This window comes from Hyla sarda, chromosome 3 (genome assembly GCF_029499605.1).
Source record: "Hyla sarda isolate aHylSar1 chromosome 3, aHylSar1.hap1, whole genome shotgun sequence".
Lineage (NCBI taxonomy): Eukaryota > Metazoa > Chordata > Amphibia > Anura > Hylidae > Hyla > Hyla sarda.
In genome coordinates, this window is record NC_079191.1 from 163538488 (window position 1) to 163564396 (window position 25909).

The 25909-nt window shown below is 39.9% G+C and overlaps 1 protein-coding gene across 1 annotated transcript in view; it reads right to left on the reverse strand.

Annotated features, from left to right (window-relative positions):
- The window catches only part of LOC130361000 (uncharacterized), a 166995-nt gene extending 141393 nt beyond the window's left edge, over positions 1-25602 (reverse strand). The window contains exons 1-15 of the mRNA XM_056563557.1: positions 25521-25602; positions 24870-25022; positions 23176-23438; positions 19462-19543; positions 12923-13060; positions 12568-12812; positions 9732-10015; positions 8776-9053; positions 7827-8425; positions 7142-7730; positions 6804-7000; positions 2426-2809; positions 2050-2336; positions 1068-1339; positions 189-248 (exon numbers count right to left, since the gene is read on the reverse strand). Of these exons, the coding sequence (XP_056419532.1) occupies positions 189-248; positions 1068-1339; positions 2050-2336; positions 2426-2809; positions 6804-7000; positions 7142-7730; positions 7827-8425; positions 8776-9053; positions 9732-10015; positions 12568-12812; positions 12923-13060; positions 19462-19543; positions 23176-23438; positions 24870-25022; positions 25521-25602 (3913 nt within the window). The remainder of the gene's footprint in view (positions 1-188; positions 249-1067; positions 1340-2049; positions 2337-2425; positions 2810-6803; positions 7001-7141; positions 7731-7826; positions 8426-8775; positions 9054-9731; positions 10016-12567; positions 12813-12922; positions 13061-19461; positions 19544-23175; positions 23439-24869; positions 25023-25520) is intronic.
- Positions 25603-25909: the final 307 nt, after the last annotated feature.

The following is a 25909-nucleotide window of genomic DNA, read 5'->3' on the forward strand; positions in this document are numbered from 1 at the left end:
TAATATATTACTATACAAGTAATGGATGCTGACGCTCCTTTTACAAGGGGGACAAAGGACCTCTATTTTCATAATTGATGGGGTTCCCAATAGCAAGTCCACTGATAACGATAACGATAAGTGATAAGTTAAAATCTTAAGATTTTAATGTTTATTGTCTGTTTTATTAGACTAATTATTCAAGATACCTGATACTGTTGGTGTTGTTGTGATGGTAATGGTGGTAGTTGTGGTTGATGTTTTAGAACCTAGAAACAGAAACAGAAGATATAATCAAAGTCTCAACCTTTATTATCTTTAAAGCTAAATAATATATTTTTTTCTCTCTTCACAATTTTTTCTTTGGGAAAAGACCATAGAATCTAAATTTGATGTTTTCTAATTTTACATAAATGCAACTTAATTACTGCATGAATTGAAATTCTACAACTGTAGAAGTCTATCCCAACAATATCTAGAATCAACATTTTTCTGAAAGTTTGGCAAACCTGCCGAGTCAAACTTTTGAAAAGTTCACTCAACTCTACTGAGGAGTATGTCTACTATGAGTATTCTTTTCTCTCCGCACACTGATACACAACCTTTTTAATTTGCCATTTTCCCCCTGTGCTTTTCTCCCTATCAATAGCCTGTGAGATTTAACTTCCCTAAAAACCTGGACACTTTCCACCCTCTCTGATCTGCTGTGTACAACCTCTTTCTGTTCCCTGTCCCTGTTAATATTTACTGTCTTTACTGTGAGGAGGGAGGAAAAGAACAGAGAAAACTGACCCATGAGCAGTCTGCTATTAGACATAACAGATTTGGCAAGACAGCTAGCTATGTGAAGGAGTTTCACAGACACTACAACAGCAGAATAGTAGGGACTTTTATACAGAGGATATGAAATAAATATCAAAATTAGAATACACCTTTTATTTTGCATTTAGGAAGCATATGGACAACAAGAAAAAAGTTTATAAAATGCTACACAGTACAATAGTATTTGAATAGGTAAAACTCTGCTGTACTTTACAAGAATAAAAACAAGCCATAGTGTGAAAGATAAATAAGGTAATGTCACTTACTACACACAGTGTCTTCTCTCCAGTCCCCAATAGTCACACCTGCATTCTCACAGGCTGCAGCATAAGACTCTAAGGCATTGCAGAATTGATCTTGGTTGCCACCAGTAGCACATAGATCGTATACACAGTTCTCAAAGTACAACTGGGGTTGAATGAGGTAATGACAATTCTTGAAAGGACCACTGCCTGACAAGATGACTCTGCATTCGTCTTCATATTTGATTTCTAATGCAGGATCACAAGGAGGCGGCTCAACAACATCATCTTCACAACTACATGAGGAAGAAAGGGATAGCAATTATTCTTTAATATGTTCACACATTTAGGAACATTTTTTTTTTCCTTTAATTCAAAGGCACATTGAAGTGCATTGAAGTATTTTTTTTTATCCAAGAACAACTGCAAAGATGTTTTAATTTTTATTTATTGGTGTCATAAGAAATTTTTGTACAGATGAGAATACTCTCCTAAAATAAGGACAATTGTCTTGACATGTTGCAAGATTACATTATGAATTGATTTTACAAACTTTATCTTGTTGATATAAACTTAAAGACAACTATCAAGAATGTAAGAATAGTTAAATGGAACCTGTCCCATTGAAAATGTAGTCCAATCTGCATGCACCATACTATAGAGCAGCAAGAACTGAGCAAATTGATAAATATAGGTTTGTGGGAAAAGTTCCAGGATAGTTAGTTATTTATTCATGTAAGTCACTGCTCATTCTAATCAAGTGGGTGGTCTTACTTATACACAAAAATAGTTATCCATCCGATTAGGACTGATCATATGGCTACTTAGACCAAACTAACCAGACATTTACATGAATAAATGGTAAGAGAGTTTGGAATTTCTTCCACAAGAACGATATATAATTTTACTCCTCACATGCTGCCTACAAATTGGACTGATCTTATGACAGGTCCCCTTTAACTAAATAATGTGAAGAATGAAATGTAATTCTTTGTCTTTTACTTACATCCAATTATCATCAGGAATACGCCAGCTCTTTCCAAAGTCATTGGAATTTGGTGCCAATACACCTCCAGGAGTTAGAAAATCATCCAGATAATTACCATTGTAGGTGCCACAGAGACCACAAAGCTGGTCCTTAAAGTTCTCATTTACTTTAACGAAAAGTTCGTGATCTCCATTAAATTTCACTTCAAGTCCAAAGTGCGTTTGTAGAACAACAAAAGAATCCCTCAACTGGATGGAGATGCCAGGTATTGAGTTCTCAGGCAATGGCGTAATCACTCCATTTATCTAAATGAAGAATGAGTGACACAGTGCAAACATTAGTATTCTGCATTATATATTGGGAAAAGGAAAAAAAATATTGAAATTTACTGTACCTCCACAACTCTATTTTTTCCCAATATGATATGAAGACTGTCAATCCTAACTGCAACTGAATTTATCGCTGTCCATGTAGGGCTTCCTCGGTGTTCATTCCTTGTTGTGACTAAAAAGTCTACAAATGAAGAGTTTCCACAGGTCTCCACCACTGTGTAATTGCAAGCTCCTTGGAAATGGTACAATGTCCCATCAAAAGTGATGTAATGGGGATCTCCATATACATGACAGATTGCTGTGTTTGCTGCTACACAAGTCTTTACTCCATTGTGTACTTTACAGATTTCATGAGGTCCGCACGATTGCTCTACGCAGTTCACCTTATTGTTTCCTACACAGTGGCAGTATCTCTCACATTCCCCTTCCCAGAACATTTCATCTTTCTGTAAAGTGCAGTATAATCAGTTAGTATGTAAAATAAAGGAGGGATAACTTTCTGTTATAACAAACATGTTTTCTGCTGTGTGTGAATTGAATTTGTTAAAATCCCATTTACTAACATTGTATTTTGTTTTTCAAACAGAAATCTTAAACAAGTGTGTGATATATGAAAACACCCGAAGGCTTGTTCCATATACTACCATAAGACCTATGGATGGAGGGTTCCTTTAACAATTTTTACATACATGCAATTGATCACTAAGGGGGACATTTATCAAGGGATTTAGAGCTCTTTTTTTTGCTTACAAAAGTCGCATTAGAACCTAAGCAAATTTTTGTATGACTTTTGGCTGTAAGCAAAAAGCTACAAAAGAGCCTACGAAAGTCAATTTTATTTTTCAATTTGCAGTGGTCAGGGATTTATCAAGTGCAAAAGTCGCAAGCCCTCCAAAACAGCGTAAATGTTAGCCAGCCCGGAGCTGGCTTATAAAACGGCTTTGGAGAGCAAATTTCCATATTTCCCGGTGGCAGCTGACAGCTCCAGCGGGAAATATGATATAACAACAGTACAAAGGAGCCCGGGCTGGCAACACTCTGCAGCCACCCAGGCTCCGTCTGATTCTATCCCCGTTTATCTAACTTAATGACGGAGACACTGCTTTACATCCCTCTCCTTCTCTCCCACCCGCCCGCGCTGCACATCTCCCTTCTGTCTGCTACCTGTTGCAAGACTACAACTCCCAGTATGCCCTTACAGTGAGGGCATGCTGGAAGTTATAGTTTTGTAGCAGGAAGTGGGCGGGAGATGTGTGGCGCGGGCGGGTGGGAGACAAGGGGGTATAAATCAGTGTCCCCATCCTCTTACTAAGTTGGATAGAGTAGCGGGGTTAGAATCAGACAGAGCCCGGTTTCCTGCAGTGATGCCAGCCCGGGCTCCTTTTAACATACCTCAGCGAGTTTTTGGAGTCTCTAAAGTAATTTCTCATTTCTCCCTGGGTCCAGTGATTGGCCGGGACCAAGCAGCCAATAACGGGACCCGACGGGAAATTTGATCTTACGGTAGGGACTAAAACTCTGTGGCTCCATTATATGTTAAAAGGAGCTCGGGCTAACATCACTCTGCAGCAGCCCGGGACTCCTGCAGACGGGCTGGTAGATGTGCAGGAGCCGTCCCTGCCATCCCTCAGTGCTGTGGTGCACACTGAGGGATGAACAGCTACACATCTCCCGGCCCAGCTGCTGGAGGCCCGGCTGACTGCAGAGTTATGTCAGCCCAGGCTCCCTTTCCTACGGCGCGGCAGAGTTTACTGTCATTTCAAATTTCCCGCCAGGTCCCGTGACAGTAAACTCAGAAATATGAAATTACAGTGATTTTCTGATCACCGTCGGCCCGGGAGCGGAGCGCACTACCACCTGCTTTCCTGGCTTGCACGACTACAACTCCCAGCATGCCCTTACAGTAAGGACATGCTAGGAGTTGTAGTTGTGCGTTGGGGGCGGGTGACAAGCTTGACACCTGCCCTCTGCTGCACAACTGCAACTCCCAGCATGTCCTTACATGCTGAGAGTTTTAGTTATGGGGCCGGGAACAATCTTGTCACCTGCCCCCTGCCACACTACTACAACTCCCAGTATGCCCTTACTGTAGGAGCATGCTGGGAGTTGTAGTTGTGCGGAGGGGTCGGGTGACAAGCTTGTCACTCTCCCACACCACATGACTACAACTCCCAGCATATCCTTACTGTAAGGGCATGCTGGGAGTTGTGGTCATGCAACACAGGAGATGCACAGGCAGGGGACAATAAATGTATTTATCTATTTTTCTTGTTTTCTTTTTTCCTCATTTCAGATCCATGTATCCTGTGGACTACTTAGAATTCGGTGGACTGCGTCAATGACCAGCATTTTTCTTTCTTTCTGTTTAATGTTAATAAAATGGTTACCGGGGGCTTGTGGGGGAGTGTTTTTTTGGAATATTTTTTTTTTCAACGTGTTGTGTTTTCTTTTTTATTTACTTATCATGCTTAGTAGTGGAAGCTGTCTTGTAGACTTAGTCCATTAATAAGCCTGGGCTTAGCGTTAGCCCCAAAAACAGCTAGCACTAACTCCAATTATTACCCTGGTACCCACCGCCACAGGGGTGCCAGAAAGAGGCGGTACCAACAGGCCCGGATGGTAAAATATGGGGCTTCTGGGCCTAGGTGGTAACAGCCTGGCTTTATTTAGGCTGGGGAAGGCCAGTAACAATGGTCCTTGCCCACCCTGGTAACGTAAGGCTGTTGCTGCTTGGTTGGTATTTAGCTGAAAATAAAAATAGGGGGAACCCTATGCTTTTTTTCTATATATAATTATTAATGCAAAAAAAAATCATAATGTTCCCACTATTTTTATTCTCAGCCAAATACCAACCAAGCAGCAACAGCTTGACGTTACCAGGGTGGTTGGGGACCATTGTTACTGGCACGCCCCAGCCTAAATATTGCCAGCCTGTTACCGCCTAGGCCCAGCAGCGCCATTTTTGACGCTCCGGGCCTGTTGGTACTGGCGTTGGGTACCGGGGTAATAATTGGGGTTAGTGCTACCTTTTCTTGTGGCTAACGTTAAACCCGGCTTAATAGTGGAATCCCTCTATAAGACAGCTTCCACTACTAAGCCTGTCAAGTAAATAAAATAAAAAAGCACAACACATAAAAAAAAAAAAAAAAAATTATTCCAAAAAACACTTCCCCAAAAGCCCTCGTTAACCATTTTATTAACATTAAGCCAAAAAATTGCTGGTCACCGTACTCCTTCGAATCTAAAGTAATCCACAGGATACACAGATCTGAAATGAGAAGTAAAAATAAATAAATAAATAACAAAGGAGTTAGTACATTTAGGGGAACAAATAGGTAAAAAAAATTGTCTTCATTGGTTTTTGCTTATGTGTGCTTAAAAAAAATGGTATTCAAAAGGGATATATTGTTTTTTGCTTATGTGAGCCAAATTTTTCAACCCCCTGTGATAGTATGGTAAACGTGCCATACATAAGCAAAACTAAAGCAGAAAAAAATGCCTACAGAACTCACATATCAAAGCAACAATAATAAATGTCCTCGTAAGTGAGCACAAAAAACCCTAATTTTCCCATCAACTGAATTAACACGTAACTTCTATTATGAGCTTAGACTGTTAAAAACCTCAACCCACTGATCTCATCAGTATAAACAAGAAATGATTATCAAGGCATGCAGCTGCATGCAAAACCAAAGTGTACATATTGAGATGTTGTGGCTGCAGTCCACAACTCCTAGGTAGGGGGCCAGCAGGTTATTATTAAAACTTAGTAACACAACATCCATCATGGTGGTACGTGAGCTCAGTCTGCAATGACTTTCTGGCATTGTTGCAGTTGGGGGATGTTCGTAACTCTCTGGCCACATCTGCATTAAGATCTGAAGCTGTCACTTACAGCTCTATACCTTAGGTATCATCTAGAACATGCCTCCATCTGTGACAGTCGCATGATTAAAGGGGACTTCTTGTTTTAGATGAGTCACCGAGTTTCCTAGAGATCATATCAACTATAGTGTTGGGCGCAAATATTCACATTTAAAATTTTTATCGCGAATATCACAAATTCGCGAATTCACGAATATTGCAAATATATTCACTATATATTAGAAATTGCAAATATTCGCTTTTTTCCCGCATATGCGCATATTCGCATATGTGGTTTGCAAATTCCTTCTTTTCACTTGTGAGCCAATTAGAATGATGCAAATACACTTGTCAGAGGTTATCAACAACATCCCTAGCAACCAAGGCTATCTTCTTAATAAGCTGTCTGCTATAGCACAAGTTTAGACCTATCATAGTACTCCTTGTATGAAAACAAATGTAACAGTGAGATGACCAATTTAAGAAAATATTTTTGCAGAAAAAAAAAAGTGAAAAAAGACACATATTTTCCTTTTTAGGAATTTTTTTTTTACCTTTAATACAATGAACACTAACCTGATAGTATTTGTCATCATAATTGCATCCACAGTCACTGACAGGAATACAAGAGGTTCCACTGAGAACAAAGCCATCATCGCATTCACACCCATCAGTACATGGCTTATTACAGTCGTCTGAATTTTGAGATGTGCAGGTGGCAGGACAAGCATTGCTACATGCATTGTAATGACTATTTGTAGGACAGTCAATGGCTAAATACAAATAAAATATAGGAAATATTACAAATAGGAAAACAGTGGAAGGTTAGCCAACACAAAAAAAAACAACTCCATTCTTAAAAATAAAAAGATAACTACTTCAGTAATATTAATTGTAAGTTTCAAAATACTTACGACAGAAAGAAGAGTTTCTCCAAGCAACAATAACTCCAACTCTTTGACAGGCATCAGCATATGCCTCTATTGCTTGACATAAATTACTTTCTCCAAGTACACAGAGATCATATACACAGCTGTCAAAGAAGCGCTCAGGGTTGATTACTGATATGCAAGCTTGGAATGGTCCATTCTTATTTCTTAACAATCCACAGAAGGCATCACTTCCATAAAGATCTTCAGTTTCTGGTGGGCATGGAGGTGGAGGTGTAGGGGTAATTGTGTTACACAATGGATCATCATCTTCGACCTTCCAGCTATCTCCCAACTGATTAGAGTTCTGTGCCAGCTGCCCATTAGGCATCAAGTAGTCATCATGTGGAATGCCATTAAAATTTCCACATATTCCACATGTCATATTGTAGTAGTAAACTGGCACCATTACAGAAACTGTATGATCAGTATCATAAGAGACTCTGAGGTAGAAATTAGTTTCTGCTACTATATATCTACCACTTCTGGAGATATGCACAAGCCAGTCAGTACTTGTCAATGGGTCATCTTTGTCAATCAGAGTTACTGGTAGATTTCTCCAGACATTATTAAGCTAGAAAACAATAGTTGTAGACTATATTAGATCAAATCAAACAGACAATATTTTGAAAAATAAAAAATAAAAAATATTTTTCATTTTTTAACCTACCAAAACTCTATTGGGCTCATTTTTCACCATTGTTATGTTATAGTTGTAAACTTCTACTGTAACACTTCTTATCCAAGACACTGTTGGGTTCCCACGGTGCTCGTTCTTAGCTTGAACATTAAAAGTAGGCAGGTATGCATTAACGTTACAAGTCTTGGAGAGGGTATAGGTACATGTACCCATAAAATGGTGTACTTGTTTATCGAAAGTGTTGTAGTGTGGATCTCCATATATTGTACATTCACCAAGCACAAGCTCATAGCAGCCAAGAATTCCATTGTCCACACCACAGTATGTATCAGGTGGGCATGAAGCAGAGTTACAGACTAAGTCACTTCCTGCTGAAGGACAACTACATTTAGTAGCACATGAATCATCGGTCCAGAATTCAGAACCTACAGGGTGATGTTTTCCATCCTCCCAGCATCCACACTGGTCATTGGTAACACACTTATCATTATAGAGGACATAGCCTGTATCACAAAAACACCCTTCAGTACATGGAAGAGAACATTTGGATGGTGATGCTGGATTGACACAAGTGGCTGGACAGGCTGTGCCACATTGCTCATAATGACTGTTCGCTGGACACTTCAGGGCTGTAAAACATAAAAGATTATAAAATCTTGCATTTACTTAAAGTATTATATTAAAAATGTACCTTTATCTTTGATACCATGATGTTATCTTACCTACTGTTCCATTTTTTTGCAGTTAGAATTTAAATTACATATAGTTACAGTAAATACAATTAACTTGTTAGTTTTATTTTTTATTTGACCACAAATCTACCAATCCAATTTAAGATATGAGGAGATAAATGTAAAATTCTACCCCTCTCTCTATATGTGGATGATTTTAAGTGTATTAAAGTTATTGCTAGTATAGAAGAACAATAAAATATAATTTAAACACCCCTGAGGAAAAAAATAAAAAATAAAATACTTACGGCAAAATGTTGCATTTCTCCATGGTAGTACAGTTACTCCTGCAGCATGACAAGCATCTGCGTATGCTTGGAGGTGCCTACAGAGGGTGTCTGAGTCTAGATGAAGTTCACACATGTCATGAAAACAGTTTGAAAAGTAGTCACGAGGATCCACTGTAGTGTGGCAGTATTGGAATACGCCATTAAAGGGAAGCATCATTCCACAAGATTCATAACTCTGAATTTCTTTTATTTCCTCTTCTGAACATAACGGTGAAACTGCAGAGGCCTGTGAGCAACTGGAGAGGTTTAAAAACATATATATATTATAAAATTATGGCTATGTGTATATGGTTATTATTGTGTCTTGTCTAGCAGTAAAGATTTTGTTCCGAACAATGATGCGGGCTTCAGAGGTCACCCCGGATGACATCAAGCTTTGCACCTCGGGACATCACGACCCCACCTCAATGTAAGTCTATGGGAGGGGGCGTGATGGCAATACACCCCCTCCCATAGACTTGCACTGAGGAGGCGGGTGTGTGATGTCACGAGGGGCGGAGTGTGACCTCATGAGGGGCGGGAGTGACGTCAAGAGGGGGCATGACGACCCCAAAAGCCCGCACCAGCGTTCTGAACTAAATGTTCCAAACACTGGGGAGTGGAGTACCCCTTTAAGGTCCACTTAGTGGGGGCTGTAGGCAGCCAAAAATTATCATATAAATTTGAGTCTATGCATGGGATTTGGAGCTTTGTATCAGTGAAAGGAAGGTCTAAGTTCTATCAAGGTGAACTTAGAAAAACAACCTTTTTTAGATTTAAATCACAAAATAATGTTTGAGGTGAACATTCACTATAAATGCATAAATGAACAATGGAGCATATTTAGTAGTAACAAACTAAGCCAACACAAAATGTTATTACTTTTTTATTTTATTTAGAATATAGTATGATCAAGTTAATTCTAAACCTCTTACCTAGCATTACTGCCAACCTGCCAGCTGTTTCCATAGTTTACAGAGTTTGACTCTTTTTGTCCATCAGGGTTTAGAGTATCATCATTTGTGATTGTATTAAAATTTGCACAAATTCCACAGACTTTATTTTGGAAGGCTTCAGATAAAGTTACTTCAACTCTGTGATCTCCATCATATTTCACTTGTAGACCAAAGGCAGCTGTAATGGTAACATACTGGCCGCTGAAGCCAATGAAGACATCTGGAGATAAGCTCAATGGCAACACCTGGTCCTGTCCGTTCACCTGTGTAGATATTAAAAGATCAAATAAAAAAGGTTGCACAAAGTAAATCAACTATCTGCCTTGAGGTTTTTTTTTTTAAATATGCTGTGCAAACTGGAATGTTTTCATTGTAGAAGTTTATTTTTCAAAGAAAACAGTGGTGCTGAAGTATTGTCACTGTTTTGTATGTGGAAGATTGTCAAAACTTTTATGTTTAAACTTGCTAATATTGTTTAAAAAAATATAGGGTCATAGATTGGCTAAAGGTAAGTTATTAGGTTGTGGCTGCACCATGTGGACGGAACCATACTCACTAATCGTGGCCAACACACACACAAGTTTGTTGGTAAAACTGAGGTATTATCGGCAGATTTGTGTGGCCATGTACATAGACACAGTGAACATTTCCAGACCCTATTCTTTGTATGAGGCAGGCTTGTAAGTATGATCTGTAACCTCTGTGACCTTACAGGGAGACTGAGCTGCTATTGCCTCATCTATCTACTTGTGCCACATTTCCTTGTAATGCTATACAAATTATTTACTTACAACCTCCTCCTTATCATCATAGTCAAAGCAAGACATCTCAGCTTAGCTTTAACCCCTTAAGGACCCAGGGTTTTTCCATTTTTGCATCTTCGTTTTTCTCCTTACTTTTAAAAAATCATAACTCTTATAATTTTGCACCTAAAGATCCATATGATGGCTTATTTTTTTGTGCCACCAATTCTACTTTGCAATTACATCAGTCATTTTACCCAAAAATCTACAGCAAAAAGGAAAAAAAAATCATTATGAGACAAAATAGAAAAAAGAAATTGCCATTTTGTAATTTTGGGGGGCTTCCGTTTCTACACAGTATATTTTTTGGTAAAAATTACACCTTTTCTTTATTCTGTAGGTCCATACAATTAAAATTATACCCTACTTATATAGGTTTGATTTTGTCATACTTCTGGAAAAAATCATAACTACAAGCAGGAAAATGTATACATTTAAAATTGTCATTTTCTGACGCCTATAACTTTTTTATTTTTCCGCATATGGGGTGGTATGAGGGCTCATTTTTTTTAGCAGTACAATTTTTGAATTGATAGGGCTTATTCATTCATTTTTTCATTAAATAAAAAGTGACCAAAAATACACTATTTTGGACTTTGGAATATTTTTGCGCATACACCATTGACCAAGCAGTTTAATTAACAATATATTTTTATAATTCGGACATTTCCGCACACGGTGATACCACATATGCTTATATTTATTTACACAGTTTTTTTTTTTTTTATGGGAAAAGGGGGGTGATTCAAACTTTTATTAAGGAAGGGGTTAAATGATCTTTAATCACTTTTTTTTCACTTTTTTTTGCAATGTTATAGCTCCCATAGGGAGCTATAACACTGCACACACTGATCTTTTACATTGATCAATGTTTTCTCATAGGAAACCATTGATCAATTATTCTGCCACTGGATCTCAGGCACTGAGCAGTCATTCGGCGATCGGACACCAGGAGTCAAGGTAAGGGACCCTCCTGCTGTCTCACAGCTGTTCGGGATGCCGCAATTTCACCACGGAGTTCGCGTGTGCGATTTGATTCAAAGAGGCTATTTTTCTGCTGAAACATTCCTTTACAAAAAGCAGACATTTGTTTGCAAAAAGAGCTAATCAGTTATGAAATTTGTTGCACATTGGTAAGCTAAAAACAGACTTAAAAAATATTTTTAAAAGCATAAAAATGACAAAATACAAATAAATTACAGGTAAATTACAGACAAATACAAGGCTTACTGTATTGTATATTATCATTCGTATAGTAGAACAAGTTCAGTTACAGCTTAACCTTTAGGGTATAAAAGCTCTTTCGGCTACAAAACCCCTGAAACTGTTTTAACCCACCCTATATAAAGTAAACTTTATTTATAACCATTATAAAACACTATATTAATTAGAAATGGGGGTAACAAAGATCCCAGTAAGTCCCTGCTATCATATGATAACAATAAAAGGACCATATAACTGCCTTCTGTAAATGACAGGAGGCCGCCCAAGCATAGTGTCTATATAAAGCCTATGTAGGCTGTATCACAAATAGAAATGGTTAGGATCTGTCTACAGGTAAAGCAGTGATCACTGTTTTTAACAACTATGACCCATTTAGCCTTTATGACATTTTACAAGGAACCCTGTTATGTCAACAAACAGAGGCTGAATGGGGGCACTAAATATGAGCTTAAATAACCTGTGGCAATGGTAATATGAGTAATTGCCTACTATAAGTGATGGGGAGGCTATATGTGTGTTAGTTCTTAATATCAGTCATCACTGCTTTACTTACAGACAGATACAGATTTAAAAAAATAAAATAAATACTGAAAAACCTATCAAATATCTTCATTCTATTCTTTTCCATATAATACCTTCACATTTTTATAAGATTTGTAAGATATAGTATTTTAATTTGGCCTCCTCTGGGGATGCTAATAAAACTTAGAAATTCCTGACTATGAATGTAAATGATACATCAAAACATATTGTGACTCAAACACAAATGCTAGTCAGTCCCAGCTTACCTTTACCACCTTTTGCTTTCCCAGGCTGATTTTGTAGCTGTGAACGTACACTGTGACTTCTTTCACATAGGACACCCGTGTGTTACTTCCTCTGTACTCATGTTCTACTTCCACATTAAAGTATGGCAAGCTGCTACTGACCTCACAAAGTTTTGTGAGTGTATAAGTGCAGTTTCCCATGAAGGTATGGGGATAGCCATCAAACGTGAAATAATGAGGATCTCCATAGCCGCTACATGTTCCTCCTGAAGAAAAGTACAAGGATTTGGTATGCGCCACATTTAAATAATTGAAATAAGCACCTTAACCTTTTAAACCATTAACTTGAAATGACACCCGGAAATGTAACACCTACCTGATATTATAGGAGGAGTGGGTTTTGATGTGGTTGTAGTTGTTGTTGTTGTTAAACCGGAGGTAGCTGATGTTGTTAAACCAGGGGTAGTTGATGTTGTTGACCAGGGGGTAGTTGTTGTTGTTATTGTTGTTGCTCCTATTTTAAAGAAATAAAAAAAATAAAAAATACAAAGGGAATAAGTTGCTGAGCTTTTTAAGACAGTTATATCTAATAGACTTGTGCACAAGAAAAGTTTTCGTTTCGTTTGTTTTTTTCATTTTCGGTAAAATTTTTGGTTCGGTAAATTTTTCGGGCTTCATTTTTCGGATACATTTGGTGTTCAGGGGTTCGGGCTTGAATGTTTTCGGATACATTCGGTATTCGGGTACATTCAGGTAAATCTTTTTTAAGCAGGGGACTATTATCGGGAGCGTGTGCAGGAAAAGAGGGCAGCCGCGGAGATCGGAACATTGGAAGACAGGTAAGATAATATAATTTTATGTGATTCATTAATACATGATGTAATGTTGAATGAATGAATAAATGTATGTATGAATGAATGAATGCTGCATGAATGATTGATGTGTTTGATCGATGTGTTTAATTGTCGGGTTGTTTATGAATAACATGTCATGTCACTTGCGCTAACAGTGTTTCTGTTACTGTTACCAGGGAGCCCCAGAATGCCCTGACAGCTAAAGGCTGTCTGGGCATGCTGGGAGTTGCAGTTTTGCAACAGCTGGAGGCCCCCTGCTTCGTTGGCAAACATGCCATATCCTATATTTCAGTTCTTTCATTTTTAAAATCCCCTCCTTTTTTTCTGAACTGGGTTACTAGGTCAATGAGATGCATAGTAGTTGCCGTGTGAACATTTTTTATTCATAAATCCGCATACTTAATTGGATAATTGGCGTTTAGAACATTTAGGGTCCCAATGTTCTAAATGGCAATTATCCAATTAAGTCTGCTGTTTAATGAATAGAAAATGTTCCCACGGCAATTACTATGAGACATATCACCCCAGGTGTTAGTCGTGACACCCGATGCGATCGTCAATAATATGGTAGAGATGTGGAGCGGCTTTATACAGCGCTCACATCTCTGCTCCGGCCAGTGAATAGAACATCACTCATTCATATTTCCCACCCAGACCTGTGATTGGCCAGATGGTTGCAGCCAATCTCAGCTCTGAGGAAAATATCAATGAATGAGTGGCCGGAGTATAGAGCATAGATGGGAGCGATGTATACAGCCGTTCCATCTCTGCAATGCACAGGACGATCACATTGGGTGTCAGTAGTGATACCCGCTGTTATCTGTTCTTACCTGCAAGTACTACAACTCCCAACATGGAGCACACTATGCACACTCTGCTCCATGCTGGGAGCTGTAGTATCTGCATTAATAGACAGATCGCAGCGAGTGTAACTTCTGACACCCGATTAGATCTGTCTATTAATGCAGGTACTACAGCTCCCAGCATGGAGCAGAGTGTGCAGAGTGTGCTCCATGTTGGGAGTTGTAGTACCTGCAGTTACAGAAAGACCCTGCAGGTACTCCTGACACCTGCTGTGATCCTCCTGTAAAATGTATAGATGCAGTGGCCGCTCTTCTATGGTCCCTGCACTTCCGTATATATATACACATATTCATATTTCCCGCAAAGAGCTGTGATTGGCCAGATGGTTCCAGCCAATCACAGCTCTCTGTGGGAAATCGGAATGTGTATATATAAGGCAGTGCAGGGGACCATAGAAGAGCGGCCGCATCTATACATTATACAGGAGGATCACAGCGGGTGTCAAGAGTGACATCCACTGTGATCTTTCTGTAACTGCAGGTACTACAACTCCCAACATGGAGCACACTCTGCACACTCTGCTCCATGCTGGGAGCTGTAGTACCTACATTAAAAGACAGATCGCAGTGGGTATCAGAAGTTACACTCGCTGCGATCTGTCTATTAATGCAGATACTACAGCTCCCAGTATGGAGACGTGTGTGCTCCATGCTGGGAGTTGTAGTACCTGCAGGTAAGAACAGATCACAGCGGGTATCACTACTGACACCCAATGTGATCATCCTGTGTATTGCAGAGATGGAGTGGCTGTGTACAGTGCTCGCATCCCTGCTCTATACTCCGGCCACTCACTCATTCATAATTCCCTCAGAGCTGTGATTGGCTTTAACCATCCGGCCAATCACCACTCTGGGCGGAAAATATGAATGAGTCAGGTGAATTTGTTGTATGGGGAGGGATGCTTCGGTCTTTTGCAGCGCTGGAGTCCTTGCTTCTGGAGCCCACGCTGCGCTAACAGATCGTTTATTTAGTTCAAATCAGATTGAAAGAAGTGCTGTAGTTTTGTTTCATTGTAACATACCATTCCTCATTGTGCACAAATGTATCTGAAAAGTGCAAACAGCTTGTTACAATGAAACAAAACTAGGGCACTTCTCTCAATTTGTTTTGAACTAAATATATGATCTGTTAGAGCAGAGTGGGCTCCAGAAGGAAGGACTCCAGCGCTGCAAAAGACTGAAGCATCCCCAATGGGGATGCAGCGCTGGAGTCCTTCCTTCTGGAGCCCACTCTGCTCTAACAGATCGTATATTTAAAATGATAATAGATCAATACCGGCGTTATAAATAATGATAGTATTTATTAATAAACAGTGGACAAAAAATGATGGACAAAAAATGAAACAATTAAAAACAGTTAAAAAAAACGATATCAGTGTTGCTCTCAGTGTCCCTGAGAGTTATGAAGGTCTCCTACAGTTTAGTTGATGTTCTCCTGTGGTTAAAGTGGAGGGTTGGAGGTACTAGGGAGGACAAAAAAGAAATAGTTCTAAAACGAATGCAGCGGTGTACCTATGTGGACCAAATTACTGAATGAACGTGATCTTATACCTAGCTGCAAGGAATGTAACGGGGAAATGTTAAAGAAATCTCTTGAATGGAACAGCAATGGATATCGCCTGTGGATATTCAAGTGGGATACTTTTACTATTGTTATACACACAGTATCCGATAAGTATCAATGTACAGGGTGTTATTGTACATTGATACTTATCGGATACTGTGTGTATCCATTGCTGTTCCAAGAGATTTCTTTGTTAACATTTCCCCGTTACATTCCTTGCAGCTAGGTATGAGAACACGTTCATTCAGTAATTTGGTCCACATAGGTACACCGCTGCATTCGTTTTAGAACTATTTCTTTTTTGTCCTCCCTAGCACCTCCAACCCTCCACTTTAACCACAGGAGAACATCACCTAAACTGTAGGAGACCTTCATTACTCTCAGGGACAATGAGTAACACTGATATAGTTTTTTAACTGTTATTAATTATTTTATTTTTTGTCCATCATTTTTTGTCCACTGTTTATTAATAAATACTATAATTATTTATAGCGCCGGTATTGTTCTATTATCATTTTAAATATACGATCTGTTAGAGCAGAGTGGGCTCCAGAAGGAAGGACTCCAGCGCTGCATCCTTCAGTCTTTTGCAGCGCTGGAGTCCTTCCTTCTGGAGCCCACTCTGCTCTAACAGATCATATATTTAGTTCAAATCAAATTGAGAGAAGTGCTCTAGTTTTGTTTCATTGTAACAAGCTGTTTGCACTTTTCAGATACATTTGTGCACAATGAGGAATGTCATGTTACAATGAAACAAAACTACAGCACTTTTTTCAATCTCATTTGAACTAAATCAACGATCTGTTAGCACAGCGTGGGCTCCAGAAGCAAGGACTCCAGCGCTGCAAAAGACCGAAACATTCCTCCCCATACAACAAATTCACCTGACTCATTCATATTTTCCGCCCAGAGTGGTGATTGGCCGGATGGTTAAAGCCAATCACAGCTCTGAGGGAAATATGAATGAGTGAGTGTCCGGATGCTCCATCTCTGCAATACACAGGATGATCACATTGGGTGTCAGTAGTGATACCCGCTGTGATCTGTTCTTACCTGCAGGTACTACAACTCCCAGCATGGAGCACACACGTCTCCATACTGGGAACTGTAGTATCTGCATTAATAGACAGATCGCAGCGAGTGTAACTTCTGATACCCACTGCGATCTGTCTATTAATGTAGGTACTACATTCTGTATCTGCATTAATGGACAGATCGCTGTGATTCTCCTGTATAATGGATAGATGCGGCCGCTCTCCTATGGTCCCCTGCACTGCCGTATATATATACACATTCCGATTTCCCACAGAGAGCTGTGATTGGCTGGAACCATCTGGCCAATCACAGTTCTCTGGGGGAAATATGAATATGTGTAAATATACGGCAGTGCAGGGACCATAGAAAAGCGGCCGCATCTATACATTATACAGGAGGATCACAGCGGGTGTCAGGAGTGACATCCACTGTGATCTTTCTGTAACTGCAGGTACTACAACTCCCAACATGGAGCACACTCTGCACACTCTGCTCCATGCTGGGAGCTGTAGTACCTGCATTAATAGACAGATCGCATCGGGTGTCAGAAGTTACACTCGCTGTGATCGGTCTATTAATGCAGATACTACTGCTCTTAGTATAGAGCAGAGTGTGCTCCATGTTGGGAGTAGTAGTACTTGCAGGTAAGAACAGATCACAGCGGGTATCACTACTGACACCCAATGTGATTGTCCTGTGTATTGCAGAGATGGAGCGGTTGTATACATCGCTCCCATCTCTGCTCTATACTCCGGCCACTCATTCATTGATATTTTCCTCAGAGCTGTGATTGGCTGCAACCATCCGGCCAATCACAGCTCTGGGTGGGAAATATGAATGAGTGATGTTCTATTCACTGGCCGGAGCAGAGATGTGAGCACTGTATAAAGTTGCTCCCCATCTCTACTATATTATTGACGATCGCATCGGGTGTCACGACTAACACCCGGGGCAATATGTCTCATAGTAATTGCTGTGGGAACATTTTTTATTCACAAAACGGCAGACTTAATTGGATAATTGCCATTTAGAACGTTGGGACCCTAAACGTTCTAAATGGCAATTAACCAATTAAGTCTCCGGATTTATTAATAAAAGATATTCCCACTGCAATTACTATGCATCTCATTGACCTAGTAACCCAGTTCAGAAAAAAAGGAGGGGATTTTAAAAATGAAAGAACTGAAATATAGGTTATGGCATGTTTGCCAACGAAGCAGGGGGCCTCCAGCTGTTGCAAAACTGCAACTCCCAGCATGCCCAGACAGCCTTTAGCTGTCTGGGCATGCTGAGTGGGTGTTGTAGTTTTGCAACAGCTGGAGGCACCCTGGTAACATTAACAGAAACACTGTTAGCGCAAGTGACATATTTTATTCATAAATCACCCGACAATCAAACACATCGATCAAACACATCAATCATTCATGCAGCATTCATTCATTCATACATACATTTATTCATTCATTTATTCATTCAGCATCACATCATGTATTAATGAATCACATAGAATTATACATTATCTTACCTGTCTTAATGTTCTGATCTCCGCGGGTCTCTTCTTTTTCGTGCACCCCCTCCCGATAATGGTCCCTTGCTTCTAGATGAAAACGAATTTTGTTTTAACAAAAATAAAATTCGTTTTTCACAATTTCGTAGGCATGTACAATTCGTTTTGTTCAGATTCATTCACATGTAAATATTTCGTACATTCGGATCAATCCAAATGTACGAAATATGAACAATTTGGACAAAAACGAATTACGTCCGAAACGAATTACACATGTCTAATATCTAATAGATCATTACGAACATGGCAGAGACACAATGGAGGCACACAGAATTTATATGGCTCTTCACTATGAAGCTGTAAACACCTTGTGTAGCATCTCTTGCCATATCCATATGATACTCCTAATATAACATTCAATGCAGAATGGCACAATTTTTTTCCCCCATCTAAATCTGTAGGAAATTGGAGGCACATATGTGTTTGTATTGTGTGTTTTCACTGTGAAGCAGAAATCCCCAATGTGTACCTCTCCAGCTTTTGTAAAACTTCCATTATTGTTAGGACATGTTGGGAGTTGCGGCTATGCAACAGCTGTGCAGCCATATCTTCTAAAAGGAGCTTAGCTGTCCATTTGGCTGTATGAGCTGGATAGCAGGAAATCAGTTGCATGGTGCTATTTCTCTGTATGTAGTGAGCAGAGAGAGGGTGCTGAACAACTGTGCCAACAACTGTATAAGTTCAAAGAGTACAGGCTGCAATAAACAGCAACTATATTCTGCCTATGTTAACTAAAGGAAGGGTGTATTTCCTTTACTTATACTGCTTCTGCTTGTAAACATTCAGGTAAGCAGTATACTGTTAATAAAATGGCTGACGATTGAGGACAATGCAGTTGTGGGCAGAGTTATGTTCCTCCGGAGACATGGTCCACCGGAAACTGAACACAGTGTAGCAGAATCCCATTGAAGACAATAGGAAGCTGCTGCAGCGGAATCTTCCCCCAGCATTTCCCTGGACAGAAATTTTGAAGTGTACATGGGCCCTTATATTGGTGTCATGTTGAAAAAAATAAAATAAACTGGCATTTACCACACTGTCCTTGCTTCACTCCAATATTGTCAATGGCTATATCTCCAAATTCTGTCAAACCTCGAACAGCTTCAAAGGAGACCTAAAATGCAAAAGAGATCTCAATATATAATATAAAAATTATGCTCTTTTACAATAATTCCACTACCAGCACTATCTATCTATCTATCTATCTATCTATTTATTTATCATCTATCTATCGCTTCTACGTCTTACTACTGCTTACCAGGCATTAGAAAATTAAGAGTATAAAGAAAGTCAGCTCATATTAAATAAAAGATGTTATGCTAATCATACACTGCTCAAAAAAATTAAAGGAACAATTAAACAACACAATGTAACTCAAGTCAATCACACTTCTGTGAAATCACACTGTCCACTTGCAACACTGATTGACAATCAATTTCACATGTTGTTGTGCAAATGGAACAGACAACAGGTGAAAATTATAGGCAATTAGCAAGACACCCCCAATAAAGGAGTGGCTCTTCAGGTGGTGACCACAGACCACTTCTCAGTTCCTATGCTTCCTGGCTGATGTTTTGGTCACTTTTGAATACTGGAGGTGCTTTCACTCTAGTGGTAGCATAAGACAGTGTAGTGTCAGCATAGTGTCCAGAGCATGGAGGCGCTACCAGGAGACAGGCCAGTACATTAGGAGACATGGAGGAGGCCGTAGGAGAACAACTACCCAGCAGCAGGAATGCTACCTCCATCTTTGTGCAAGGAGGAGCAGGAGGAGCACTGCCTGAGCCCTGCAAAATGTCCTCCAGCATGCCACGAATGTGCATGTGTCCACTCAAATGGTCAGAAACAGACTCCATGAGAGTGGCATGAGGGTCCGACATCCACAGGTGGGGATTGGGCTTACAGCCCAATACCGTGCAGGACGTTTGGCATTTGCCAGAGAACACCAAGATTGACAAATTCCCCACTGGCGCCCTGTGCTCTTCACAGATGAAAGCAGATTCACACTGAGCACATGTGACAGACATGACATAGTCTGGAGACGCTGTGGAGAACGCTCTGCTGCCTGTAACATCCTCCAGCAGGACCAGTTTGGTGGTGGGTCAGTAAGGGTGTGGGGTGGCATTTTTTATGGGGGCCGCACAGCCCTCCATGTGCTTGCCAGAGGTAGCCTGACTGCCATTAGGTACCGAGATGAGATCCTCAGACCCCTTTTGAGACCATATGCTGGTGCGGTTGGCCCTGGGTTCCTCCTTATGCAAGACAGTGCTAGACCTCATGTGGCTGGAATATGTCAGCAGTTCCTGCAAGAGGAAGGCATTGATACTATTGACTGACCCGCCCGTTCCCCCGACCTGAATTCGATTGAGCACATCTGGGACACCCTGTCTTGCTCCATCCACCAATGCCGCATTGCACCACAGACTGTCCAGGAGTTGGCGGATGCTTTAGTCCAGGTCTGTGAGGACATCCCTCAGAAGACCATCCGCCACCTCATTAGGAGCATGCACAAGCATTGTAGGGAGGTCGGGCACATGGAGGCCACACACACTACTGAGCCTCATTTTGATTTGTTTTAAGGACATTACATCAAAGTTGGATCAGCCTGTAGTGTGGTTTTCCACTTTGAGTGTGACTCCATATCCCGACCTCCATGGGTTGATAAATTTGATTTCCATTGATAATTTTTGTGTGATTTAGTTCTCAGCACATTCAACTATGTAAAGACGAAAGTATTTCATATGATTAGTTAATTCATTCAGATCTAGGATGTGTTAGCTTAGTGTTCCCTTTATTTTTCTTGAGCAGTGCATTATTCTTTTTTCACAAGTATACACCTCTAACAGCAGTCCCCTGGGTAAACATCAGTCCTTTCGAACCAACAGAAAACATGCTCTGCAGGTATTGAGTTTTCTAATGTAGTGTCTTTCTTTACATTGTCATTACTTTATATGGTTTGTATTTCAACTATTGTTCACTTACTCAAGATAATCCATAATTTCCAACACAATGCAACGTACAGTCCATTTAAAGGGTTTGTGCATCTGAAAGTAACTGATCCCCTATCCTCAGAATAGGGGATACTTGTCTGATCCCGAGTGGTTTGACTGCTGGGACCCCCATGATCTCTTGCAAGGGCCTTTGAGAGGAGAACATGCTGGGGACGGCAAACGTTCCATTAATTTCTATAAGAGTGCCGGAGATGCTTGAAAACACTCAAGTCTCTTTTGAGCCCCCATAGAGAATGAATCACAGGGGTCCCAGTGTTTGGACCCGCTCTGCAATCAGAAACTGATCCCCTACTTTTTGCTGAACAACCCCTTTAAGGTGTATTCCAAGTTAAAAGTTGAAACACACAGAAAGTGTCAAATCCCAGAGGGTCCAGTATCTTGAAAACGGTGACCTGCGCCTTGTTTTGGAACAATGGCAAGTTGTGTATGCATGCAGCTGCTCCATTCATTGTCTATGGAGCTGCTGGAGCTGAGATCTACTAAGCTATCTCCGGCAGCTTCATAGACATTGAGTGGTGATGCAAATGCATGGCCCGCTGCTCTAATCCAAAGACTTGGGACACTATTCTCGAGACCACAGGGGGTCTCGGACTCTCATGTTGTGGATAGGAGATAAGTGATTTCACTTGGAATAACCTTTTATACACACAAGGCGGGTATGTACACATTCCGTTTCAGATAGGGTGTATAGAAAAAAATTGTGTGTATTATGTTAGCATATAAAAAAGCATGAAGAGAAATAATGTCAAAAAGACTAAATTATAATAGGAGGGATGTCTGTATCAACTAACCAGAAATATCATGGATGCCTCTGTAGCTTATGTGAATAAAATTAAAAATGACATTTGCAAGTTTTTGGAACACGGAGGCCCCTTCATCAGGCTTATGTACATTAGGGTAGGAACACACATGCCGTATTTTGCTGCATATTTTCTGCAACTGATTTTGCTGCCAATTGATTACAACTCCCAGCATGCCCGGACAGCCGTTGGCTGGTTTTGAAACTGCTGGAGGCACCCTGCGTGGTAAACACTGGGTTAGTCAATAAAGATATCACTTCAAAAATGCTTTTATCAAACCTTGTGCAGAGGGACAGTGAAGCAGTTGCCTATAGCAACCAATCAGATTCTTGCTTTCATTTTCTTTAGGCTTTTTGTAAAATTGAAAGCAGAAATCTGATTGGTTGTTGTGGTCATCTGCTCCACAGTCCCTTTGAATAGAGTTTTGGTAAATTTCCCCTTTTTCTTTCTTATTCAGACAGGGAATAGGAACATATCAAACTTATTTAGTTACTGCTTATTCAATGAAGTGATGGCTCCTGGCTGATCTACTTCTGGGAACATTGAAGGTTTTCAGTTCAAAATATGCTCTGAAATGTACAAAATTCTAGGGAAATACACCGACCAATGTGACTGTATGAGGATAGGGGACAGTTCTCTGTTGCCTGTGGATATCTGACCCAGTGTTTATCAACCTGTTCCAAAACTACAACTCCCAGTATGCCCAGACAGCTTTTGGCTGTCCGAACATGCTGAGAGTTGTAGTTTTGCAACAGCTAGAGACACCCGGGTAGGTAAATACTAAACTATATGTACTGCACAAGTACATTAACAGTTACTTGAAAATCCACTAGATGGTGCTATTTCCTAAATTCCTATTTTAGAAGCAAAACTTCTTCAACACGTTTCAAGCTAAGAATTGCTGATTATCTTTTTCAATGATAAAATTACTTTACCTGAATATCAGTTTCCCTTGATACAGAAAAAGTGACCGAGCCATACAACCAGTCTGAACCTTGCTGTCCCGTGGTTTGCCAAACAGTGTGTGAAGTAGTGTCATCTTTAACTATGATGTTCAGCTGATTCTGATTTTCCGAGCCTTGCATGTGATACCAGAAGTCTATACATACATCCCCGTTGATGACCAAGAGCCTGCTATCAAGCTTAACTTTATCCCCTGGGATTAAGTTGGTTGCTTCTTGATAGAGATAATACCCAGCTGGAAAGGAAAAAAAAATATTATTAGTACTGTCATAGAGGCATATTCATCATAATGTTTGGAGGATTTTTTGTTTCCATAATTTTTAGTCATTCTAGTGTGCGACTTTTTGTATACAAGATTTCTAAAGCTGTTGACTATATAGGTTCGAAATTTTGCAGTGGTAATGTTTTTACTAGGTGCGACTTTTAAAAAAGTCAAATTTTCCTAAGACTAGGATTCCACTGAAGTTTTTGTCTTGTGTTTTTTTTTTAGGCTAAAAATGACAGAAAAAAATGCCAGAAAAACTGCCACTAATTCTCCCTGTGTTTTGGCATTTTTTCTGGGGTTTTTTGGGGCATTTTGACTGAAAAACCTTAGTGGAATTCCAGCCTAATGCAGCTCTCTTCCAAACATTGCAAAACCCATTCCACCTCCACCCACACTTAGAAAACTGCCTGGCCTGTGCTGACTGAAAGTTATAATAGCCAAATTAACCACATGTCCTGTAACAAAAGGATGACTTTGGGGCACAACAGATAAAATTCCAAGTAGAAAACAAACAGGCTGACAATATCTTTCAGTTTCAGTTTCAGTAAATTCCCCCCATAGGTAGGGCTCACACAACAGAATTTCTGAGCAGAATTTCCTTCCTGAATTACGCTCAGAAATTCCGGTGCATGAACCTCTTATTGTTTAAATAGGATTCTGCAGCACCGTGACAGAAATTCTAATTCCGTATTTTGCCCAAAAAAATTGCATGTTCATTCTTTTGGCGGATCCGCTCAGGGGAACACAATGCCGTCTGCGCAGTCATGTGGAAGACAGTTGTCGCCACAGGCCGCCCTTGGAATCTCTGGCCGTAAATTTTCCAGCCAGAGATTCTATTGTGTGAACCTGGTCATACAGTACTTTTGATCAAGGTAAAAAAAAAATAGTAGTGCCTTGACTCCAGGCCAAAAGATTAAAAAAATGTAAATACATAACTATGACAACCACAGGATAGGGGATATGAGTCTAATTGCGGGGAACAGGTCTCTGGACCCCAACAATCTCCGCTCCATGCCGGATTACTGTCGACCACAGACCGAAGCTGTGGTCAACACGCCCCCTCCATATATCTCTATGGGAGATATGGAGATACACAAAGACTGTATCTCCATCTCTCCCATAGACATGAATGGAGGGAGCGTGTCAACCATGGCTGCTCCGAAGCCTACCACTGCCGGTGTTCTGAACAAAATGTTCAGAACTCTAGGGTGCCAGGCTGGAGATCACGAGGGTCCAAGTGGTCTTCCTATGGGTTCTGTAAAAGGATTCTGTAGCTAATCTATTTATTCTTGGCCATGAGCTGTGCAATTTTTAAAGGAACTTTGCACACAAGAAGCTTTGTTTTTCTGGTTCATGGATTATATGCATCTATAGTACAAATAAATTAGAAAATTATCTTACATCCATCAGGAAAGTCTCCATCTGGGCCGGTACCATCAGTCGGAGTGCAGTACTTTGCTCTAATCCAGTCTCCATGATCACTTCCATCATAGCTTTGCTTCCAATCACAGAGTGGCTTAGTATTGTCGTTAAAATTACAGTACGTTAAGTAAGCTGAAAAAAATGATGTGAACATTACACATGTAAAGCACTGTTCAATGTAAAGGAATGACATGGTACTGCTATAGATGTTCACATGCTTTCCAAATATCACACAGGAAACAGATAAAGTAGTTGTTTCCAAACATCCATTACTATCAGGCTTCAATCACACATTAAGGATTCTCTCTGGTTTATGTACAAAGTCGATGACTGGCAGCATCCAAAACAGTTCCCCAGGCAGGGTTTCTTTATGCCACATGCATAAAGAAACATATAACATGCCTCAGAAATCATCTCAATGGAATAATGACTGTGCCACAGATTACATAGTCCACAGCATGTCCATGTGGATTCTGTCCTGATAAACAGCGGATGAGCTCTATTGATCAGCATTGAAATCTGTAAATGTTTCGCTCATAGATTTTGCCACCAATAAAGCTAAGCCGGAATATTTCAATTTGCAGGAGTAGGACAAAGCTGTTCTAATGTATAAGGTTTGATATATTTTACCAAAAAAGATTATACAATGCATATCCTGCCTAAGATTTTCATAGAAAAGTCCTTCATTTGTTTTAAAACGAACAGGGACCATTTCCACCATTTTCCTGTACAGGCAACGTGTAAAAAAAAAAGCACTCCAAGTTGTTGTTCTAAAGGGGTACTCCCCTGGGAAAAAAAAAATTTTTAATCAACTGTTGTCAGAAGGTTAAACAAATTTGTAAATTACTTCTATTTAAAAACCTTAAAGGGGTACTCCGGTGAAAAACTTTTTTTTTTTTTTTTTTAAATCAACTGGTGCAAGAAAGTAAAACGCATTTGTAAATTACTTCTATTAAAAAAATCTTAATCCTTCCTGTACTTATTAGCTGCTGAATACTACAGTGGAAATTATTTTCTTT